Raw genomic sequence first — 24,060 nt, forward strand, 5'->3', positions numbered from 1 at the left:
CATGGAATATATTCATTGGATATACTGTATATATTATGCTATATGTAAATAAATATAATATATATATGAAAGTGTCTAGCTGGTTTTATTTGATGATGAAGTCATTTGTAATCACACATCACACTCACTACAAGAATAAATAGCAATGCATACAAAAAGATCATGCTTCACATAAAGCAAAAAACAATAAAACATGAGGCCCTTCCTCTGTGTTAATGACTTTTGATTCAATTAGTAACAGAATACAGTGCTAATGAGGTCAGAATGCAGGGTGAAATTCACATTTTAAGCAACAAGAAGTACCTTTTCTTATCAGCGGCACAATTACAGGGAGCTTGGTAACATCTGAAAGAGCCAGAATGCCATCAAATACAGTCGCTGCAGAGCAATAAGATTCCTCACAATATTTCTAGTATCAATACAGATTCAACACTGCAGAAATGTCATCATATTGTGATATAATCTACATTGCTGTTTTAATTATTTGATAGCAAAAGATCTTTGCAAACGTGTGTGCGTTTTCAAAAGAATTCCAGGCAACACGCAAGTACACTTGATGGTAAAATAGGGGAGCGTGTTCAATAATTCATTGCGATGAGCTTCTCGTAAGACATTTTCTGCTTGTTTTTTCTTCAGATGCAAAATCACATATATAGTGATGTTTACCAGACTTCAGACAGTGTCTAATAAGTAATAATGGAGATGTGCCAAAGCATGCTGAGGTTCTTGCACAGATGGTACTGTAATGAGAGGGAAAATCTCTGGAAACACAGTCAGTTTTCAATCGGTTCATGTTTAGATGCTCTATACTAGAACAGTATACTGGATACTTGTATCCAAGTTATACACACTTGCAAATCCAGCTCAAATGTACCAGACTGAAGCTTTCTGAGAGTGAATACAGTTCTGTTAAGACACATTCTGCTCTTAAGTGAAAAAAACACTGAGTGAAAAAGTAGCACACATGAATTAAACATTTAGTTGATAAAAAAAGACCGTAATGACTCAACTTCATAATGAGGTACAAAAGATAAATGAGATCTCAGAATGTCCTTCCTGAAAATGTCAACACAAACGTTTTTTTTTTTCCAAGTATAAATGTTTAAAAGAAAATGCTACCAATATAGGCATATTTAATTTGCAATATTATTATTTCATATACAGATGCTTTTTTAAGACAAAAATGAAGGTTTTCTGTGCATAAAAATAAGGAATGCAGTCATTTACAAAAAAAACAAAAACAAAATAAATATTGCACATCAATGTAAAAAAAAGCAGTAAATCACAACACAACGGTTAATTTTTAGGTCGCTTTTCCCCAACTACCTGACTGTAATACATGTGTATGCTTATTTAAAGAGGTTCATTTGTTAAAGGGATAGTTCACCCAAAAATGAAAATTGTGTCATTCCTCCATATTATGGAAGTCAATGGGGCCCATTAAGTTTGGTTACCCATATTCTTCAAAATATCTTCTTTTGTGTTCAGCAGAAGAAAGAAATTCATACAGGTTTGGAACAACTAGAGAGTGAGTAAATGATGACAGAATTTTCATTTTTGGGTGAATTAACCCTTTAAGTCCAAAACTTGTCCCATTCAAGCAACATCAATTATGCTCAAATCTCTAAATGCACCTCCATATATTTCCAAAACACTTTCTTTTTTTTCAAAATATGGCATCATCATTCTGTAAGGCATTTCATCCACAATTTCTATGCGCTCAACTATATATACACACACGTCCAGTCAAAAGTTTGGAAACATTACTATTTTTAATGTTTTTGAACAACGTCTCTTATGCTCATTAAGGCTGCATTTATTTCATAATAAATACAGAAAAAACAATAATATTGTGAAATATTATTACAATTTGAAATGATGGTTTTCTATTTTAATATACTTTAAAATATAATTTGTTTCTGTGATGCAAAGCTGAATTTTCAGCATCATTACTCCAGTCTTCAGTGTCACATGATCCTTCAGCAATCATTCTAATATGCTGATTTGATACTCAGTTATTATCAATGTTGAAAACAGTTGTGTTGCTTAATATTTTTTTGGAACCTGTGATACTTTTTTCAGGATTCATTGATGAATAAAAGGTTAAAAAGAACAGCATTTATTCAAAATATAAATCTTTTCTAACAATATAAATCTTTACTATCACTTTTTATCAATTTAACACATCCGTGCTGAATAAAAGTATTAATTTCTTTCAAAAAAAAAAGAAAAAGAAAAAAAATTACTGACCCCAAACTTTTGAACGGTAGTGTATATTGTTACAAAAGATTTCTATTTTAAATAAATGCTGATATTTTTTTTTTTTTTAACTTTTTATTCATCAAAGAATCCTGAAAAAGTATCACAGGTTATAAAATAATATTAAGCAGCACAACTGTTTCCAACATTGATAATAAATCAGCATATTACAATGATTTCTGAAGGATCATGTGACACTGAAGACTGGAGTAATGATGCTGAAAATTCAGCTTTGCATCACAGAAATAAATTATATTTTAAAGTATATTCAAATAGAAAACCATAATTTTAAATTGTAATAATATTTCACAATATTATTGTTTTTTCTGTATTTATTATTAAATAAATTCAGCCTTAATGAGCATAAGAGACTTCGTTCAAAAACATTAAAAATAGTAATGTTTCCAAACTTTTGACTGGTAGTGTAGTATATATATATATATATATATATATATATATATATATACTCCTAAGTATACTAGACATTCCCATTGAATTATCTACCATGGATTAACCAAAAAGATCATTGTCATTTTGATAGGGAGTGTGTATAAAAAAACCTTTTTCACAGGACTCAATGGTTTAGTCCATTTCTAAGCCAACAGGATGCAGAATTGTAATTCGAATTTGAATTTAAGCAAGTAAAATGGAAAGTAAGTTAAAGAAATGTAAGTGTGTTTCATGTTTCGGTCTCAATTACCTATAAATATGATGAAAAACGCAACATATGAGCTATTACATTAAATAATATTAATAATGATTGAAAATGTGTAGAAATGTATATGCATTTCACCATATTTAATAAATTAACTTTCATTTTCAGGACCATAATTGAAAAACACTTCATTTCCCCAAATGCTCTAGTTTACTTACAATATTATCCAGTCAAAATTAAAAAGTTGTCAAAGCACATTTTGTGGTGCTGTATTTTGGTGACTGTGTTAATTGAAAATTGAAGTTAGAGTCAGTTAAGAAAAATACATTCTACATATCAGGAAATATATAGACATAATTAGTCAAAACAAATGATGGAGTTAATAACTGCTGAATGTCTTTCAAATAGCAGTTTAGTAAATTTATTTTCCTGTCAATCCAATTCAAATTCCAACTGAACATCCTGTAGGCTGTGACCAATTCAACTCAACACCATATTCCTCAGACTTACAGCTGCCCTTAAAAATTAAAGTTGAATCTAAAACACGTGACGCCTGCCAAGCTCGAATAAATAACAGCAAAAAAGTATGGTAAGGCAAACTCCTTTTTGTACACCTAACGCTCACATCACACAGGTGTACTTTTTGTCACCCACAAACTGCTGTGTGAGTAGGTATCTGGTTTGAAAAGGACACCATTTCCTGTGATGGGCTTTAAATATTTCTCACTCTCTCTCTCTGCTTCGTTCCAGTGCACACAGAGAGAGGAATGACACAGCACAGCAATCTCACTCACAGCAACAGAAAAGAACAGATGAAGAGCTCAGGGGAGGCAGTGAAGTCATGGAGAGCCATGTTGAGCAGAGCTTCAGTGGATTCAATCACACAGTCACCAGTTCACAGGCCTGACACTTTCACATCAAGATTAAGGTTATATCTGGTGACAACGGGGCAGGAGGCTTGAGAAAGCGTTGTAGCTTTAGATGTAAACTGGTTGCTCCTGGGCTGTTAACAAGCGGTACATGGCAGCTGGCATAGTCTTCATGTGAATCTGTTCAGAGTGGGGCAAAATGTGAAAGTCAAGTTCAATTGCACACAAGTGTGGATTTTGAAACTCAAGCCAAACGTAAAAAAAAGTGTGAATTAGTGGTGGGCGATATGACTAAAACTCATTACACAATATGAGAAATTTATATTATACAATATATATTACTATATACTTTTTGCTATTTTGTTTTTGTTATTAAATTACAAACTATAAACTTTTAGTCTTTTATTTATTTTTGAATTAATTTTAAAGATTTGCAAGCACACTTTTAAAGATTTATTTTAAAGATGTGCAAGCATTCTTTTTCAATATTTTGCAAAATAATTTTTTTGTGTTTCAAATTATAAAATAATATATTTAGCATTTAAAATTAAAGGAATATTCTGGGTTTAATGCAAGTAAGTTAAATCAATAGCATTTGTGGCTTAATGTTGAATAAATAATGGCCACAAAAACAAACTGACTCACCCCTTGTTTTCTTCAAAAAGGCAAAAATTGAGATTACATTGCAGCCAATTTCAGGAAAATTAAAAAGCAGATATGTGAAGTTTATAATTTTCTAAAAGAATGACCTAGTTCTGGCATGAAACTCTAGCTGGCACAGACTGATAGGTCTTTAACTCATTTGATAACGATCACATCATTATCTACATAGCACAGCTGATTGGTTGCTGTAGCATCAGCGACCAATGAACTGCAGCTTAAAGGGTTAGTTCACCCAAAAATGAAAATAATGTCATTTACTACTCACTCTCATGTCGTTCTACACCCATAAGACCTTCGTTCATCTTCAGAACACAAATTAAGATATTGTTGATGAGATCTGATGGCTCAGTGAGGCCTCTATTGACAGCAAAGTCATTGAACCTCTCAAGATCCATAAAGGTACTAAAAACATATTTAAAACAGTTCTTGTGACTTCAGTGGTTCAACCTTAATATTATAAAGCGACAAGAATACTTTTTGTGCGCCAAAAAACCAAAATAACGACTTTTCAACAATATCTAGTGATGGCCGATTTTCAAAACGCTGCTTCAGAGCTTTACGAATCGAATCAGTGGATCGGAGCGCTAAAGTCACGTGGTTTTAGCAGTTTAGCCGTTAGATAGGAGATCCGAATCACTAATTCGAAAACAAAAGATTCATAAAGCTCAGAAGCTTCATGAAGCAGTGTTTTGAAATCGGCCATCACTAGATATTGTTGAAAAGTCGTTATTTTGTTTTTTTGGCGCACAAAAAGTATTCTTGTTGCTTTATAATATTAAGATAGAACCACTGAACTGTTTCAAATATGTTTTTAGTACCTTTATGGATCTTGAGAGGTTCAATGGCTTTGCTCTCAATAGAGGCCTCGCTGAGCCATCGGATTTCATCAACAATATCTTAATTTGTGTTCTGAAGATGAACAAAGGTCTTACGGGTGTAGAACGACATGAGGGTGAGGAATAAATTACATAATTTAAATTTTTGGGTGAACTAACCCTTTAACATTCAAACAAATACTGGTAGTGTTGCTGTTAGCAGTCTGCAGGGGGCTTTCAAAATCCCTGCACCTTCCCCAGCTCCACCTGCATAGATCTGCTACGAGGGTTAATTCATGCATGTTACATATGCATGTGTTACATGCTCACAGCAATATCTGTGAATGAACTGGCAGTATTGAAGTCTCGATACTTGCTCTGCAGCAGCAGCGTAGCAGATCTATTCCGCAAAGACCAAATACAATAACACTGACATATCCATTTCCATGCCAATCTCTATTACCATACCAGAGAGTTGTCATGACAGAACTCATGTTACTTATTCTATTAAAACTGGTGCATTATTTGTGCTCAAAAGTTGTTCTCATTATTTTTTTTACAGTTGTAAGGTTTTAAATGTTGTACTGTAATATCTACAAATTTGCAATATTCGACCTAACTTTACTCAAAAAAGGGTAATAAGTGATTACGATTGACATTTACAGAGTGGCCTTATTCACTTCTATTTTAAGTGTCTCAATTAAGGCTGGTTAATTATTATTTTTTTTTTAAGTGGAAAATAATTTCTGTTGAGCTTGTACTGAACCTGTAACATTTCCTTTACACAACATAAAACTTTTTAAACGTTTTAGCCATTCATTTAAACGACAACTGCATTTTGGGGGCCTGAAAACGCAAGCTTTTGAAAATGGGTTTTTAAAAAAAGTTTTTAAAAACAATACTGTTATCATCACGTAAATGTGAATTTGTGAAAACATGCATTTGTAAAACATGTGTTTTACACGTTTAGTCTATAGGTACGTTGTGTTTCTTTACAAAGTGACATCGCCAACTACTGGCCTGACATGACTAATACAGCATTTTTAGTCATGTTTGCGGATCCGTGTGAATGGGATTGTTTTGACAACGTTGTCATCTGTATGCAAAAAACTCAAAAGAAAAACTTCCGTTTTTAGTACATTGTTGTCGTGTAAACGTACCCAAAGTATTTGGACCCTTTCTGGTTGTCAAACACTAGTGGATCATGATCATAATTTATTGTGATGAACTACACCTGTGGTTACTCTGATAGGACACCTGTGTGAACTTGAGTGAATTGACTTCATACAAAAATCACACTGGCACCCCTTGATTAACAGTCATAGCAAAACTTCTTATGAGAAAAGTGTCCAAAAACCTTTTGGGGCCACTGTTGATAGGCTGTGATCTACATAAAACAGAGCTAAAGAGGGTAGCAAGTTTCCATAGTTTCATGATCATAATTTAAATAAATAGGGTCCTTACCTCACTGGAGAAATATTGATGTGAAAAATATTATGTTGTTAGGCATGTGTGGAGCTCCATCATGTTCCCCAGACTTACCTCACCAACTGCATTTGACAGAATGTGTACAATCTTCTCATGAGGGGTGGCCACAACACTCTGGCTATTGATTTCAATGATCCGGTGGCCGACACGGACCCCACCGCGCTCTGCTATCCCTCCTCTCATGAGACTGCAAATCTGGAGGATGCAAAATACATTAAATTTGTACTTCAGACCAGATTATAGTAGCATTGAGATATTATTACAGTTTTTTTTTTGGTAACATTTTGAATTCATCTACATTTTGTATTTTCCAAGTTTTAATAATTTGGCTATGTTTTTGTGTTTATTATTTATTTTATTATTATTATGTTTATTTTATTTTTTATTTTAGTTGTTTTACTAAATTAAGTTAAACTAAATGAAAATGAGAAAAATGAGAAATATAACATTAAAGTATTAATTCAAATAAAGGTCAATAACAATATTTATTTTCATCTTAAGGCTGATAAATGGCTGATGTTAAAATTCTCTACTCTTTTGTCTACATAAATAAAAATAAAACACTAAAAACTACAATCAAATGCTTCAAGTAATAAAGTATGAAAAATGAATATTCTTTTTGAGATTTGCTAAACATTACATTTAATAGTGTTATCAGTGAGTAATATAGTAATATAAATATAAAAATACAGGAAATTAGTATGCACAATTAAATATACACACAAATAATATCAGATTACACCAATATATAAAAAAAAAATCTCTACAATAGATTAATTTTTTTTATTTTTTTTTTTTAAATCCAAAATACCTACAATGCCATTCTGCACACTAAATCCCAGCTGATATCTTAGGTCTGGTCTTCGGATGAGGACAGTGGTCACAGGTGGGCATCTCACAATGTTAAGCTTTATTCTGGACTGGTTCTTCAATCCCTAGAAGAGCAATATGTTTGATGCAATAAATTGAATGTAGAAGAATCAGCTAAAGATAAAATCAGTGAACGTCTAAGAATCAGAATTAAATCTTTGAAATTAATGATATTATTGTACTTAAAGTCCACTTGTACCTTGATAATACTCTGACAGGTGGAGAGGGGTAATCCCACCAAGCTGGTGCCATTGATGGACATAATCTGGTCCCCAATGTTCAGCCTGCCGGACTTCTCGGCCGGGCCGCCATGCATCATGTTTGCTATAATAACTGTGGGAAGGATGGAGCCCCAGCCCGACTCCACAATCACCAGCCCAAGAATCTCTCCCTTCTGCTTCTCTATGTAAACCTGTAGTACACACAAACACACCACTTTTATCACTGCTAAAACATAATTTGGTCAACATTACTGATAAATCTGACTTTGTCCAGGCAAATTCTCAAAATTTCACAGTAATCTGTGCTGTCCACTTACATCTTTGCAGTTCTCAGACTTGGAAAAGTGAATGAGGTCATCGTTGTACATGTCCTGTGTGTTAAGGAGGTCGCTATACTCTTTCTGGCTCAGATCCTCTGGGTTGATGCCATTGGCACGCAGGAACTCTTGGTATGCCACACTGAAAGCCTGGCCGATAGACTGAGCTATGAGCTGAGCCTGAGCACAAATAGAAATCAGGTAAAATGAACAACTAATATTATATTAAATAACTAAAATATTACATTGCATGAATACAATTTGATTTATCTAACCATTGTTAGAGGACAGCAGTTTCAAAAAAAAGATGACAGCTACACACATGGGTCAAGAGACGACAAGGGTGGCATCCCTCAGGATAGTCGCATACACGCCTTTTGCCCTCGTGTCACTGTTGTACACTGTGCTGAGACATACGCTGTGACATATACGGGCTCTTTAAATTCAAATAGCCTCTGCAGCTGAACAGAGAAAAGGTCATTTCCCATCTACTGATTCAACCCACGCAGCAAGATGCCCAAGAACACCATCTGGATAAATGCTATTAGAGGTCACTACCACAATGGCCAGTGACTGCAATACTGAACATGCTGGGAAAAAATGTAAGGAGACTGAGAAAAATTTGGCAAATATGGATGATTCATGTGGAAAGGGTGAATATGGAAGGGAGTTGCTGTTGTGTGTTGTGGTTGAACTCCCCTTAACTGTGGTAAAACCACTGTAATGAACAGCCTAGAGTAGTTTATTACTTTCATAAACCTCAACAACGGCAGTATTATAAAGATGAAGTGTGTAAATCTTTTTAATATGCTAAAGAAATAAACATGCCCTGACAGCCTCCTTTAGCTGCCGGTTGATAAGGTCACACTGACACACTAACTCACATCTTCAGACTCAAACACGTGACAGATCATCTTGTATTGCCGCTTCTCGTCTTGGGCAGGGTCAGAAGCTTCCATGTCCTCCTGAGAGTCAGAGCGAGGCATTCTCCTTCTGGCCATCAACACCACGATGTTCCCAATATCAGCAATGTAGGAGATGGTCCTTAAAGGGTGGTCCATCATGGTCTCCTGAGGAGGAGAAGATTGTAATGGTAAGAAAAATTCTCAATGCTCAATCTATTTGTACACTACAATATATATATATATATATATATATATATATATATATATAATATATATATAATATATATATATATATATATATTTTTTTTTTTTTTTTTCTCTGAATCAATATTTTTTTCTATAAAACACTGAAGATAAATATACTGGAAAACCAAACTTTTAAAATAAGAGTATTTTTTAAACTCCATTGGCAAATCCTTTATTGTTATTTAAGCTTAAATCAATCTAAATTTAGCCAGGTTTAAGCTACTATATATATATTTATTACAGTACACTACAATTTAAATTTTTGGGGTTGGTAAAAATTATTTTATGTTTTTAAAAGAAGTCTCTTATGCTCACGAGGCTGCATTTATTTGACCAAAACAATAATTGTCATGCTCAGACATGAGGAAGAGTTGAGAATCTCAAAGCAGCATTCATTTTATTTAACAAAATAAAAAAGAATACAAATTGTAAACTGAACGTACAATCAGGAAAACAGCTTTACAAGCACAAAAAAGTTAAACGACCAACAAGGAACAGAAAGAAACAAGGAGTACATACACAGGGATAACAAGCTAAATTAACAAGATGCATGTGATGATCATGGGTAACCACAGAAACAAACTAGCAACAGAAATAAAAGGAACAGGAACTAAGACAAAGGAAAACAAGAACATACAAACTAAAAGTCCTAGAAATGAAACTGAAACTCAGGCTGTACAATACATTATATTAACAATATAATTGTATTAACAAAACAAGTGGTGGGAGGGGGTGACAAAGACTGGAAAGGAGGGCCAGGATCCCTGGGTGGAAAAGTCCATGGAGGAGCCGGTTGAGGAAGAGATCCTGGAGATTCCCAGCAAGGAATCTCGCCCTGACAAAGCCATGGGGAAGGACGCCTACAGTGAAATTCTAGGCGGTGCAGACCAGGGCAGAGCCAGGAGGGAGGGTGATCGAGGCAGGGAAGATGGAGAACCAGGTGAAGATGAAGGAATGGAGGGCAGGGTGATGCTGCAGGACCAGAGGATTGAGGTGGACCCAGAGGTTCCAGGGAACAAGGTGGAGATGGGGGCTGGGAAGACCAAGACAGCACCGGTGGGAGCGTGGACAATGGAGGTGCTGGAGAGATGGAGGAGCCCAGTGGAACTGAAGGACCTGAGGACCCAGGTACAGCCGCAGACCCGGAAGTCCATGGTGGAGCCAGGGGGATGACAGACTGAGGTAGCGAGTTGGGACGAGGGAACTCGGTGAAGTCACAGGGATGACAAGCCACGATGGAGCCGAAGGAGCGAGCCACGATGGACCAGATGAATTGATGGGCCAAGGCAGATTCTTTGGCCCGGAAGACCAAGGTGAAGCCTGGGAAACCAGGGACCAAGGAAGAGCTGGGAGCCAGGAAGCCCAAAGTGAAGCCGGGGAACTGGGTGGAACCAACAGAGAAAGAGGGGAATCAGTGATAAAGAAGGAACCCGGAAGCTGGGCAGAGCCAGTGACGATGAAGCAGCCAGGAAGTCGGCAGAGTCAGCGTGAAAGAGCCAGGAAGCAGTGCAGAGATGAAACAGCTAGGAAGTTAAGCGACCAGCAAAAGACGTGGATCGAGGAAACTAGGCAGAACCGGCAGGGACAAGGAGCTGCATGAAACCAATGAAGCAGGGAGGCATACTAGGGTGGGTAGTAGGGTGGGAAATGGTTCTGGCGACCACAAGTCGATCAAAACTCCCACAGGGATGGACATGACATCTGGCTTTAGCTTCTCACCAGACCTGACGACTAGCTCAGGCTCCGAGATGACACTGACTTCAGACTCTAGCTCCGGAATAATCCTCTCCACCAACGGAGGGCCCGGTCGATGGTGGGCATGGGCTCTGGGTTTGTGTAGGGTGGAAGCTCTGGCTCTGGGTCAGTGGCGGGCTTTGGCTCAGGCTCTGGGTGTCAATGTTCTCCTCAAACTCCCCAATAGTTGGGGGGAACCGACCAGCCACAATACGTATTGCTGCAGCAAGCAGCTGGAGTATCCCAGTCGGAAGAGACATGGTCATCTAGCCCATTCCAGAAACACATCTTGAGTGTGTTCTCACTTCAGGGCACCTGATGACAAAGATACCACCAAAGGCAAGAAGTTGGTCCCCTGGGTGAAGGAAGGCTGCTGCTAGATGCATCTTTTCTAGGTCGGTTATTCTGTCATGCTCAGACACGAGGAAGAGTTGAGGCCGGACCTCAAAGCAGCATTAACTTTATTTAATAAAATAACAAAGAATATAAATTGCAAACTGAACGTTGGAGCAGGAAAACGCAACAGTTTTATAAGCACGTAAAAACAACAACTGACAAGAAACAGAATGAAACAAGGGATATATACAGGGAAATAAGACAAAGGAAAAGTATTAATTAAAATTAAAATAAAATCTTACTGACCCCAAACTTATAAATGGTATTGCGTTTTTTTTTTTTTTTTTTTTTTTAAAGATCAAGAAAAATTCCATTTCTCATGATGAGACAAGTGAATATTCTGTACTTATACTAACTCATTGTGATGTCTGCACTAGTATTTTGTTGACATTTGTTCACTTTTGGTAAAAAAGGTGTGGAAACCAAAGTCTTGTTCATACTGTAGGTGATGAAGTACCTGTGAGTCTGCATTGAGTACTTTGATTCTCTGAGTGGAGATGAAGAGATCAACCTCAGTCATGGGCTGAGCTTCACCTTCTGGAGCCTGAAGATGGAGAAAATCACACAATATCAGTCACTGAGAGAGACAGTGACAGAGAGAAAGAGAGAGAGAGCTGACAAGGCCCAGAGATGCCATGAAGGAGCGTGCAAGTATCTTCCAACATTTAAGGCCAGATATTCAAATTCTTTTATACTCTCTCCTTCATTGTGTAACTCTGATAACCTGTGCCTTTTTTAAGCCATCTAGTATTGCAAGTTGGCATGGGGTTAGTTTGGTTAGTTTTGTTCTTCAATTGAAGAAATTCAGTATTAAGTTAGAGAAAGAGAGAGAAACAGATTGCTGGACAGCTGAATAAAAAAGTTCAAGATAAGTGCTAAACATGCTGTGCCAGATTTACAGCTTCAAAAACAGTACAGCACAGTACCTCAGAAAGAAAAAGATCAGATACAAAAAAGAAGAAAGTAAAGATCACTTGCATTTTCTGTATCCAGCAAACTAGACATTCCTGGCTTTAACTTATTCAACGACTTCCCCATATAAGATCTGGTAATAAAACTGAGGTAATGTTTGGTGTGGAATGAACAATGGCTAACAGACTGTGTGGACGGACACAGGTACATGACTCATTGCTGGATTCAGAAAAATGGCAGACCGACAGAAATTATGAAAACACTGAAGTGCTGAAACCAGGCAAAAAGAGAAGACGAAGAACAAAAATAAAAACAAAACACCAAACCGAATGAGCAATTACTGCACCTTCTTCCTGTTTTTGGCTAATTTCTGGGCCGTCTGCTTAGCATGGAACAAACAAAGACAGGAACATCGTTAGATAAATCAGAGCTCAGCAAGACCAATCACATTTGGGGTATCTTTCTGCTCAATAAGCTGCATCTGAAAAAAGTGACTGGGATTTTTATCAGCATAGGGTGACTGTGTAATGGATTCAGATGACACCAAGCCAAGATTATTAGACACCACCCTACAATATGTTGCCTTTGGTTTCTTTCCATGGCAATTTGCACCATCATCCACCAGGTGGCCCATTTGTTCTTTTAATAGCATACGTCTACTATTGGTGTTATATTACAGGACATCCTGTTTATAAAACATCAACTTTACAAAGCAGAGAGGAACTCTGCTGAAAATTAGATTAAGAGCAAGTTCAAACTTGCCAACGGGCTGTGATAATGGATCGAACTGGCCATCTAAGGAAAATCTACATAATGGCAGCTGAGGCAGGGTGTATTGATTCAGATGCCTCTCCAAATGCATGCAATTTACACTTGCTTTATATACCGCATTGAAACTGTCAATATTAAAAAAAAAAAAAAAAAAAACATATAAATTGTCACTCATTTTGAGCTCATGATTGTGTATGGGAGAAGGTACGGTGTCTCACACATGCAGATGAGGTGTGAACGAATAACTCAAATAACTCATAACCTATGATCATCTTTCAATTGTCTTTAACAACGGAGATCACATACCAAGAATAAAATATGGTGGTAACTGTGTAACCCATACACATTTACATATTTTTAACAGAACAGTTGAGGGTCAAGTGCATAACTCTGAAAGATTTGGCCACATTAAACTGTTTCCATTCTAAGAAGGAGCTCCATTACAAGAGAAGTGGAAAATTATGTCTATTTGTCATTCTTTGACGCTTATTAAGGCATCTAGTTCACCAATGCATTTTTAAGGTGATGTGAAATGTGACTCTTTTGTCTTTTAAGCAAAACTGTTAAATCAGATCTACAAATGGACAATTTAACCAAATGAGTTTAACCAAAACTCATTTGAGGAACCCTTCAACCTTAAATGATAAGAAGACCAGATCAGCCGGTTCAGGCAATATGTTGTAGACCAGAACATAGGGATGCATGATATCCATCAGTTATGGGATGATTTTTAATTGTGCTGCTCATTTTCTCCATTTTTAAATTACCATCATCAAACACAAGGGTTCTCAACTCTGGCCCTCGAGATCCATCTTTCTGCAAAGTTTACTCTCCTGCTCCAATTACCTTATCAAACTCACCTGAACAAGCTACTCAAGGTCTTCAGGATTACTAAAAGCTACAGGCAGGTGAGTTTGGCTACATTCAGACTGTCAGTCCAAATCCGATAATTAGTGTATTCTATTGGAATCTGATCTAAAATTATTGACGTCCAAACTGTGTATCGCAACTGTTCAGATCCGTGTGTCCATGCTGCTTTTTCGTTTTTCGGAATATCTGCTTTGGTTTCTATGCGTTGGAAGGTATACGCCAAAAACTACAACAGCAACATGGAGGGGCTTGCAATAGAGATGTTGTCTTATTTACAACATGACATTATAGCTGGACTACTGCATCTTCTGAGGCAGCGACAGAATCGTAGGAGGCTGGTATGTGCGGATTTATTCCGTGCTGTTGTCTCTGCCGGTTTAAAAACATGTCTCCGTTATATTGTCATTTTCTGCTCATTCGGTGCAGCGACTTTCAGCATGTTTTCTTATAACAACGTCTGACATTGGGGTGGTGGAGGGATGCTGATAAACTGTCAACGAACAGAGGTAAGTCTGCTGTGTATATATACCTCTTATTGTTAATTGAGTTGATTAACTCCTCTCGTGTTAATTAGGTTAATTATCTGCATGTGCTCCTCCAGAACTTTGTTAATAAAACATCATTCAGAGCAGTCAGAAATGGATTTCCAAATATGAGATTTGAACAGGATTTCAAACCACATATGAATGTAGCTCGAAACGGATTTGTAAAAATCATTTAATTTGATTTTTCCCCGTTCAGACTTGCTAAATCTGATTGGATTTCAATAGGATATGCACAAAAATCGGATTTGGACCGACAGTCTGAACGTAGCCGCTACCTCTGCAGGAAAGTGGATCTCGAGGGCAAGAGTTGAGAATCCGTGATCTAACTTAAAGTTAATCTTTATAAATACTGTCAATTTAATAACACTGTTAAATTTAATATTTATGTTTTGCAAATCTCAAAATGAATATCCATTTCATCCTGTACATTATAATGTTGTGGTGCCTAATTTCACTTAATGCAATGCTTACGCATTTAATATGATTGATATAGTTTTTAGTGTTTTATTTTTTAAGTAGTACATATAAAATGTAAAATAATTATCAGCTTATCAGTATCAGCCAGAATCTTATTATCCCTACCAAAATACTGTATGTTTTGAATTCTGGTCTCCAGCATGGGATGTTAATGTTCTGGTATCATCATTATGCTGCTTTACTAGAATGACTAGCTTATCTAGTAATATCTAGAACTACCTTCAAAGCTAACAGGGAATGTTCTGAGAACTTTCTGGCAAGGTTCTCTCAAAGTTATGAACAGACATTATTCCAGTAATGTTAATAGAACATTCGTTCAAAGTTATCTGGTCTTAAATAATATTCTCAAAATGTCAGCACAAAAACATTATTTAAACATTATATAAACATTATTTATACATCGTTCATGGGATGTTTTTTTTCTAAAACATTTTAGTTGGATGTTCATTTATTTATTAATTTTTTAATTGTGGTTACTACTTACCCTAGTGTTCATCATCAAAAACATTTAAAAAACTGTGTTCAGAGAACATTCAAAAAAATAACATCTTCATAATCTAAGGAATGTTAGCAAAACGTTTTTTAGAACATATTTTTGTTAGCTGTGTTGGTCAATTTGATGGTGAAAATGTAAAATGCTGGTCCATCAGCTGGACCAGCACCAATCCAGTGCTAACCAGACATGAAATTCATGCTGATTTAAGCTGCTCTTTTTAGCTAAGCTGGTAAAACAGAAGAATCTGATGTCCAGCCATTTGCAATCAACCATTCCGATACTGTTGCCTGCAGGACCACACAGCGATCTGTAATTGAACATTTTAACACAAAATGTACATACAAAGGGACATGCTGAAGAAACACTAAATGGCACAGGTGTTGGGCTCACTGCATTTTTTAAGGTGGAGGTAAAAAATGCTGAGTAATGCAGCTGACAGGGCGAATGGCTGATTTATGCTGCAGGAGAATGAACAGGAGGGAGGTGGTAAATGTCTCTGATCCTTTAGGAACAAGAATCATGAGATAGGTCCCTGCATTTGACTACAGAATCATTTCATTGCCTCAAGAGGACCACACACACTCTTAGCTTTACGATCATCTCTCTTCATCTGCTGTGAACTGACATTTCAATTTAAACAACAAAATAAGACTTTCTGTCTGCAAAACGCAACTTCATCATGTTGTATCCAAGGAATAAAATGCTAGCGCAATAAATACACTATCCGTATACGACAAGTCAGAGCACAGCTCTGCATTTCTTATGAATTCCCATTTGTTTGTCCTAAAACTGTCACTTTTGGTTTCTTGGAACATTTATGCTGATCCTGAAGCAAGTATTGCTTAGGAAATTTCTTGAGGTAGATTCATAGAAGCTCAGGTTTACGTCTTTACAGCAGGGTAAAGACAGAACACTTTCACCTCACCTTAATGCGACTCACAGCCTCCTGAGCCTGCATCATGCGCACATTTTTGGAGGGTGTCTTGTCTGAGAGCAGCTGGGTGGATCCCAGGTAGTTAGCAGCAAATATAATACCATCAATGAGGTCCTCTGGGTCACATGGGCCTGGTACTAACAGAGAGGAGAGGAACATTTCAGATCATCTTCCAAAATGCTTAGGGTGTGTTATCAGGATTAAATGTAGTAGCTGAGGACCTGGAAATTGTAACAATTAGGAAATTACAGGCAACCTTACCTTCCACATATGTCGGGAATGAAGCAAGACTTCTCCTTGACTGCACATATAAGAAAGACACAGATGGAATAATATAATACAATATAATATAATATAATTTATATTATATATTAGAAAATAATACAGATGGATAGATACTATACAGTAATATATTATGTTATATTATACATATCTATATATTATACAGTGAATTCCTCTGAGATCACAGATGCCACTTCTTGGGCTTTTCAGAGATAATGTTTGTGGGTTTGGTGATTTTTTTTTAAATGTCTTTTGTTTTAAAATGTAATTACATTTCTAGACACTGTATTCTTGCCATTGTATTCTTGTATTCTTGCCTATATATGAATAAACGGCAACACTTTACAATAAGGTTCATTAGTTAACATTAGTTAACTACATTAGTTAACATGAATAATGAACTGCACTTCTACAGCATTTATTAATCTCTGTTAATGCTAATTTCAGTATTTGCTAATACATTATTAAAATCAAGAGTTGTATTTGTTAACATTAGTTAATGCACTGTGAACTAACATGAACAAACTATGAACAACTGTATTTTTATTAACTAACGTTAACAAAGATTAACAAATACAGTAACAAATGTATTGCTCATGGTTAGTTCATGTTAGTTAATACATTAACTAATGTTAACAAATGAAAAATTGTAAAGTGTTACCGAATAAATTAACTAAATGAATAAAACAAACTAGCAAAGCAAGAATACAGTTTATATAGCAAAGTAGAAATACAGTTTTAAACTTGAATCTGCTCCAATTAATCTATTATAACTGTATCTTGAATAATTTATAATAACTTCTAAATTACACAGTCAGGACTCTAATGCCGTGGCCAGTAATATGTGTCTAATTAAGTTCCTAGAGCACCTACTCAACATTATTACCAAGAATAATAAAAAAATCTTCAAATTTCAGCACAGTTTCAGAGGTCTATTCATAGCCTCCTACCTCTTTACTGGCTGGAGAAGGAGACTCAAAGCTGTCACTCCCCTCGTGTGACGTCAGGGGACGGCTGGAAGACTCGGCCCCCTGTGGGGAGGTGGAGCCTGAGCCTGGAGACTGGACAAAAGAGCCACATTAATTAATATTGCATGCTTTACAGTCTATCATTTTTGGACAACCTACTAATACTAAAACTACATTTACTCATGTATTGACTTTCAGTGACATTTAGAGTACATCATGTTAATAAAAGTCTTCATGGTTTTTGAATAAATTAAATAAATTAATAAAAGAAAGTGGTACAATTCAAATTCGTAATTTCCAAAGAGAAGAAAAGTAAAACAGGAGAGGTTTGTCTTCTCGTATTGCTGGCTCAAAACTATACCTCATATCTCTGAAGAGGTCAAATCTTAGTATGAAATGTGAAATACTAGAGAACAAATGACTCATACCCTGAATAGCCAGAGCACATTAAAATGAAATATTAAAAGATATTTCCTGTTCATAATTTGTCATAACGTATAAATACTGCAGTCTAGTCCCACAATGTATCTCCATTACAATAATATCATTAGATGTGTAGACTGAAAAATATAAGAACATTCTCACTTTTACCTATAAATGCTTATACCATATTATATAAAATTTTTATACACATTCACATGAACATGTATGAAGTACTGAAACATTTGAAGATAAACCCAAAGCACATTTACACAATGAACTCAGCTCCTCACCTCATCACCATGGTGACGATCTACCTGATACATCCAGAAATTTTCCATATCAATAAGTGCTTACAAAAGCTGCAGTGAAAAATGTTCTTCCTCAAGATACACTCAAATCAAGTGCTACAGCAGATGTTGCTCTTTGGACCAGAGTACGAGAGAGAAGAACATAAGAGCCTCTTCCTCTCTCATCAAACTCACGTTGATAAGTTAACAATGGCACCAGACAACAGAGGACAACACGGCTCCTGTTACAACCCGACCTGGGAAAACTGTTCCTGGAACAGCTTCGCTCAAGAGTGACCTGGATCAGAGACCACCTCACTATGCTACATCAGTGCTGCTCTGCAAGGAAAACTAATTTCTGCTAAATTCCCTGACACGTTTACTGGTGGAATAAGTAGCACTAATGAACTTAGCTGATACTACTAAAAGTCCCTATTAGTAATTGACTCATTTTTGACTTTTCACACCCTGAAATATACATTACCTATACAGAGCTTGAAAAAAAAAAAAAACTAAAAATAAATAATACATTTTAAAACATGTTAAGCATTAATGGAGGGCAGGGGAAGAAGGCACTTTTTCTTCTCTGGTGTTATATGAGCCTTGCTGAATTATTTACAGGCCCGTCTCTTTCTGTGTCTCTTGACTACACTAAATAAATCATATTGTGGAGGGGAAAAATAACAGGCTTCTGATGAAATGTCAAAGTCTGAGTACAGCACAGAACAGGAGTGGGCAGGACACCACCAAGTTCAGCGCAACTTTAATGGGAATTGTGGGAAATGTGGAAGATGCATGACTGAATAATAGTCACTGAACAACTACAGAAAGTTCTTTACATTTGAGAATCACTAACAAGTTTTAATTTTAAAATAAAGAAATGTTATAATATAAAATTAATATGAAATGTTTAGGATGGTGCACTACTTCTAGGGAATGGATCAAATGTAAGAATTTTTAAAATAGATCATATGAACTTTTGAAGAGAACTTCTCAAATCATGCTGGAGAACGTGATCATCAGTTTTGACACAAACCTGTGGAGTTCATGCAGCTCGAGTGCCGCTGTCATTGAAGCAAAAAAAGACAAACTAAACACTAAGAAAATGTGACTGACTTAACTTAAAAAAGTAGTTAAAAATATTGAATTGCAAAATAGAAGTTTTCACTATTGGTCTCAGACTTTCAGGCCCCACTGTATATGGAAACACCAGTGGCCCTGTCCCAAAGGAACCTTAAGCCTCGCGATCTTCCTCCGAGTCCACACTTTCATCATGTAATGCAGTTTAGACTGTCAGGTAGAAGTCTGCTGCGGAGACCCTTCTGAAACCTGACGAATGGGACACCCTACGGTGTTGTGGACTTAACAGAAACACGTACATAGTGGCCATTTTAAGTCCACAAGACCACAAGGGCACATGAAGTGTGCCATTTGGGACTGGCCTGTGTTGCTATTGTTAATATAACAACAACTAGAAATCAAATTTGCCATGATCTTTTGACATATAAGCTGTCTTTTTACCATTAAAACATCTTGCAAGTTTCATAGCTTAAAAAGTCCTCCTCATTATAAACAAAGCATTTATTTAATCAAGCTCCAAAGAACGGCTCGTTTGGATATTTTGCGAGATCTGTGACGCCACATGGGCAAATACATTTGCATATGCCTGCCTCCAGAGCAAGACATTGACGAATAGTTTTACATGCCTACACTAGATGTGAGTGTCATGTCATGTCAAAAGCCAGATTTTACAAAGGTTTGAAGGGGGTCGGGGGCATAATATCATAATGCTTTGTAAATGAAATTCTTTTCCGCATATATTTGTTTTTTTGTGCAAAAAGTTTTTATTAGCATTATAAGTGTACCGCAAGGAACATTAAAATAATGAGCCCTTAAAAAGATTTTTGTTAACATTTTAATATAAATCTTACATGAAAAAGTAAACTAAAAAAAACTGCCACTGAATTAACTATCAACTAACTGAATTAAAGTTTAAGGTCACACTTTAGATTAGGCTCCAGTTCTCACTATTAACTAACTATTAACTACGACTTTTCCCTCAGTAAACTCCTAATTACTGCTTATTAATAATTAGTAAGGTAGTTGTTACTAAGCAGATCTCGCCCCCTATTGACTGCCATAGTATTTTTTTTCCTACTATGGTAGTCAATGGGGGTCGAGATCTGCTTGGTTACAAACATTCTTCCAAATATCTTCCTTTGTGTTCAGCAGAACAAAGAAATGTATACAGGTTTGGAACAACTTGAGTGGGAGTAAATGATGACAGAATTTTCATTTTGGGGTGAACTATCCCTTTAAGTTTAGGCATTGGGTAGGATTAATGGATGTAGAATATGGTCATGCAGAGTAAGGAATTAATATGTGCTTAATAAGTACTAATAAATAGCCAATATCCTAGTAATATGCATGTTAATTGAGAGAATTGGACCCTAAACTAAAGTGTTACCAAGTTTAAGTCAAAGTACTATAACCACTAAAATTTAAATAAAAATAGACTAAAGCTAAACAGAAATAAAAAAATAAAATAAATAAAAATAAAACTGACAAAAGCACATAAAATTAGTAAAACTGAAAATGTAAAAATAAAAGCTAATTCAAAATATTAATATATGCTAAAATAGTACATAAATAATATCAAAATAACATGGGAAACCACAGAAACCTCCAAAGTGGCCTGAATAAAAGATGTTGTGGGATATGAGTGCAAAAATAATATGCTACAGATAAAACCTGAAAATATATAATCAGCACAATCATTTACAAATTCAAACATAATTGCAGTGGGTGGTGGCTGGTGTCTTCTTTAAACTCCCACTGGGAGTTTTCAATTAAATGCAATTCTTTCCTTTTTCTCTGAATGCGCAAGGAAATGTTCCCTCTCATCAGAGAGCCAAAAGCCCTCGATCCCATAGAACTTCCTCCAAATGAGGCCTTGTGCTCATGAATACTGCTCAGACAAACAATGGTGATTAATTAACACTGTCGAAATAGGCAACAGATGAGCTGGGCTTTGCGTTGTTTGTTTAGTAAGACATACTATGTGTAATGTATTTCTGTAATGTGTTGGTAATAGTCTAGACAGCTGTGGTTAAGTAAAATTACGCAGCACAGAATCTATTAATTATGTAAATGGAAAACAACAAAAAAAAAAGATATCAAAAATCTCAAGCACACATCATGAGATGATACCATTAAGTTAATACTAACCATGGGTGCACTTGAATGACATCTACTCATTATGTTAATAAAAAGGGTAATACTTATCTCAGATAATGGGAAGAAAAAAAAGAGAAGTGAGAGAGAAGAAAAGTAAAGACATGGTAATTTTGTTGCCTTTCTTATACCGAGAGCTCATCTTTCTCTTTCTATGCTCTGTTCAGACAACGTCTGTTGTGGCTGAGGAGCAGGACAACTTCATTTGCACACGCTGGTCATGTGTAGCACTCACAGAATACAGATGAGCCCTCCAGGCCACGGATAAGGAGAGCCGTTCTATGAGTGCGAGCAGTCTTCATTTTCTAGCGACATTCAATTTGTCCGACGCCGTGGCAGGCACCACTCATGAGACAGAGACTAGTGTGTGCCACCGTCCTCTCCAAAAAAGAACAGAGATAGAAAGATGAAGTCACGACTAGAGGAATGACGTGATTCACCCTTTGAGGCTGTTGCAGCCAAGGAGAACAACAACGCAATTGTACACGTCCTCCTTGAGAGATTGTTTTTTTGTCATTTGCTGCACCTGCTACAAATATTTAACATAAATTAGAGTACAGTGTTAAAGGATTAGTTCACTTTAAAATGAAAATTAACCCATGATTTACTCACCCTCAAGCCATCCTAGGTGTATATGACTTTCTTCTTTCAGACGAATACAATTGGAGTTATATTATATAATCACCCTGATGCTCCTAAGCTTTATAATGGCAGTGCACAGAAACCACCTGTTTGAAACCAGTGTTAATTTTGACAGCAAATTTTGATTTAGTTTTAGTCATAGTCTTTTGACTAAAAATGCCATTTAGTTTTAGTCATATTTTAGTCATCGGAAATTGTTTTAGTTTTAGTCTAGTTTTAGTCGACTAAAGTAGATTTAGTCGACTAAATCTACAGTAGATTTAGTCGACTAAAATCTAATTTAGTTAAATTGTAATGCATTAAGCATTTCTCTAACAATACACAGATCCTATACAACTGATATAGGTACATCTGATATTCCCCAAACTGTTTATGTTCACCCAACTGTACTCTGCTCGCCAAAGCGGGCGGTTTTTGACCGTTCAAGTGCAAAAAGACACGAAAGAGCAAAATTCAGTACTTTTCAGGGATTGACACACTTATCATTGAGGTACTATTATAGTTTCATTTAAAATTTTTATTAGATTTGATTTTTAGTTTTTCTGCTTTCACTGTAATTTTAGTTAAAAGTTTTAGTAATTTTTTGTGTGTTTATGTCTTTTAGTTTTTGCTTTTAAATGTCTATAAGTTTTTATTTCTGTTTGTTATATTAATAGCTCAGGTTCAGCTAAAGCTTAGAAACTAGGAATGGGAACGCGGGGGCACCGCTATGTGACCGCAAAGGGCACTTTCACTTTGATAAAATATGCATTCTTACAACCGTCTAAAACATACTACCATATAAACATCGTGTAGTAAACATTGTCATAATTCATCAACGTTAGCTCATAAGCAATCGCTTGGCATAAATGTGCGCTATTCATTAATTGTGAAGCAGTCTGAAATGCTGCTGAACGAGCATGTAGAGTGCGCAACAGCGCCGCGTTTCCCGATAAGCATATTACATTGCATCTTCCACACAGGACAGCAGTCCTGACTGGATATCTTCCCGAATCGTCCCTCTCTTTCATTTTCATCTCGTTTTTATTCGTTAACAAAAATTAGAGTAGATTTTAGTCATAGTTTTAGTGATTGAAAACGCATTTTTATTTAGTCATCTCATTTTCGTCTGTGAAAAAATGTTGTTGACGAAAATTATGACGAAAATTATTCGTCAATGAAATGAACACTGTTTGAAACTCAAAAAAGGGCATCCATCTATCATAAACGTACTCCACACGGCTTCCGCCAGACCACCTTCCAAATTCAACTTGTTTGTAATGCCTCTCGCAGTTCAAAACGCTTACGCCACGTCCTATGCCTTCTGTATTCAACTTATGAAACAAGAGGCACACTGACGGCCGCTATAGAATGCGGTGTTTAGTGTCATTGTTTAGTGCATTCGCCTCGCATGCCGGCGAGCGGGGTTCGACGACGACTCAGAGGAGGGTGGTTAGGATTGGAGGGTGGGTTTTGGAGGCGGAGCAATGAAGAGAGGGGTGTGTTTGTTTGGGTATATTTCAAATGTCAACAATGTCCAACAGCGTTTTTGAAATATCGTTCACCCCACGTTTAATCCTTCAAATATCTGACGAATTGTGCCATGTATACTTGGACAGGCTGTAGCATGATGTAAATGTGTTTTAGGGTTAGTTCACCCAAAAATTTAAATTCTATCATCATTTACTCACCCTCATGTTGTTTCAAACCTGCATAAGAATTTGGTAAATCTTTGAAACACATATTAAGATATTTTATCTAAACTTGAGAGGCTTTAGTCCCTCCATTGAGAGACCAGGTAA

General features: G+C 36.2%; 1 protein-coding gene across 5 annotated transcripts in view; it reads right to left on the reverse strand.

Moving 5' to 3' along the window:
• Nucleotides 1-2,669: 2,669 nt before the first annotated feature.
• Nucleotides 2,670-24,060, reverse strand: part of apba1a (amyloid beta (A4) precursor protein-binding, family A, member 1a) — a 69,927-nt gene continuing 48,536 nt past the window's right edge. For 4 of the 5 annotated variants that reach the window (XM_051893107.1, XM_051893109.1, XM_051893108.1 and 1 more), the window contains 11 exons: nt 17,676-17,786; nt 16,705-16,744; nt 16,435-16,580; nt 12,697-12,729; nt 11,896-11,982; nt 9,042-9,227; nt 8,158-8,337; nt 7,819-8,031; nt 7,565-7,684; nt 6,804-6,944; nt 2,670-3,963 (listed from right to left, as the gene is read on the reverse strand). In XM_051893107.1, the coding sequence (XP_051749067.1) occupies nt 3,892-3,963; nt 6,804-6,944; nt 7,565-7,684; nt 7,819-8,031; nt 8,158-8,337; nt 9,042-9,227; nt 11,896-11,982; nt 12,697-12,729; nt 16,435-16,580; nt 16,705-16,744; nt 17,676-17,786 (1,329 nt within the window). In that variant the 3' untranslated portion in view covers nt 2,670-3,891. The remainder of the gene's footprint in view (nt 3,964-6,803; nt 6,945-7,564; nt 7,685-7,818; nt 8,032-8,157; nt 8,338-9,041; nt 9,228-11,895; nt 11,983-12,696; nt 12,730-16,434; nt 16,581-16,704; nt 16,745-17,675; nt 17,787-24,060) is intronic. The other variant, XM_051893111.1, reaches the window with a different exon arrangement.

This window comes from Ctenopharyngodon idella, chromosome 5, assembly GCF_019924925.1.
Source record: "Ctenopharyngodon idella isolate HZGC_01 chromosome 5, HZGC01, whole genome shotgun sequence".
NCBI lineage: Eukaryota > Metazoa > Chordata > Actinopteri > Cypriniformes > Xenocyprididae > Ctenopharyngodon > Ctenopharyngodon idella.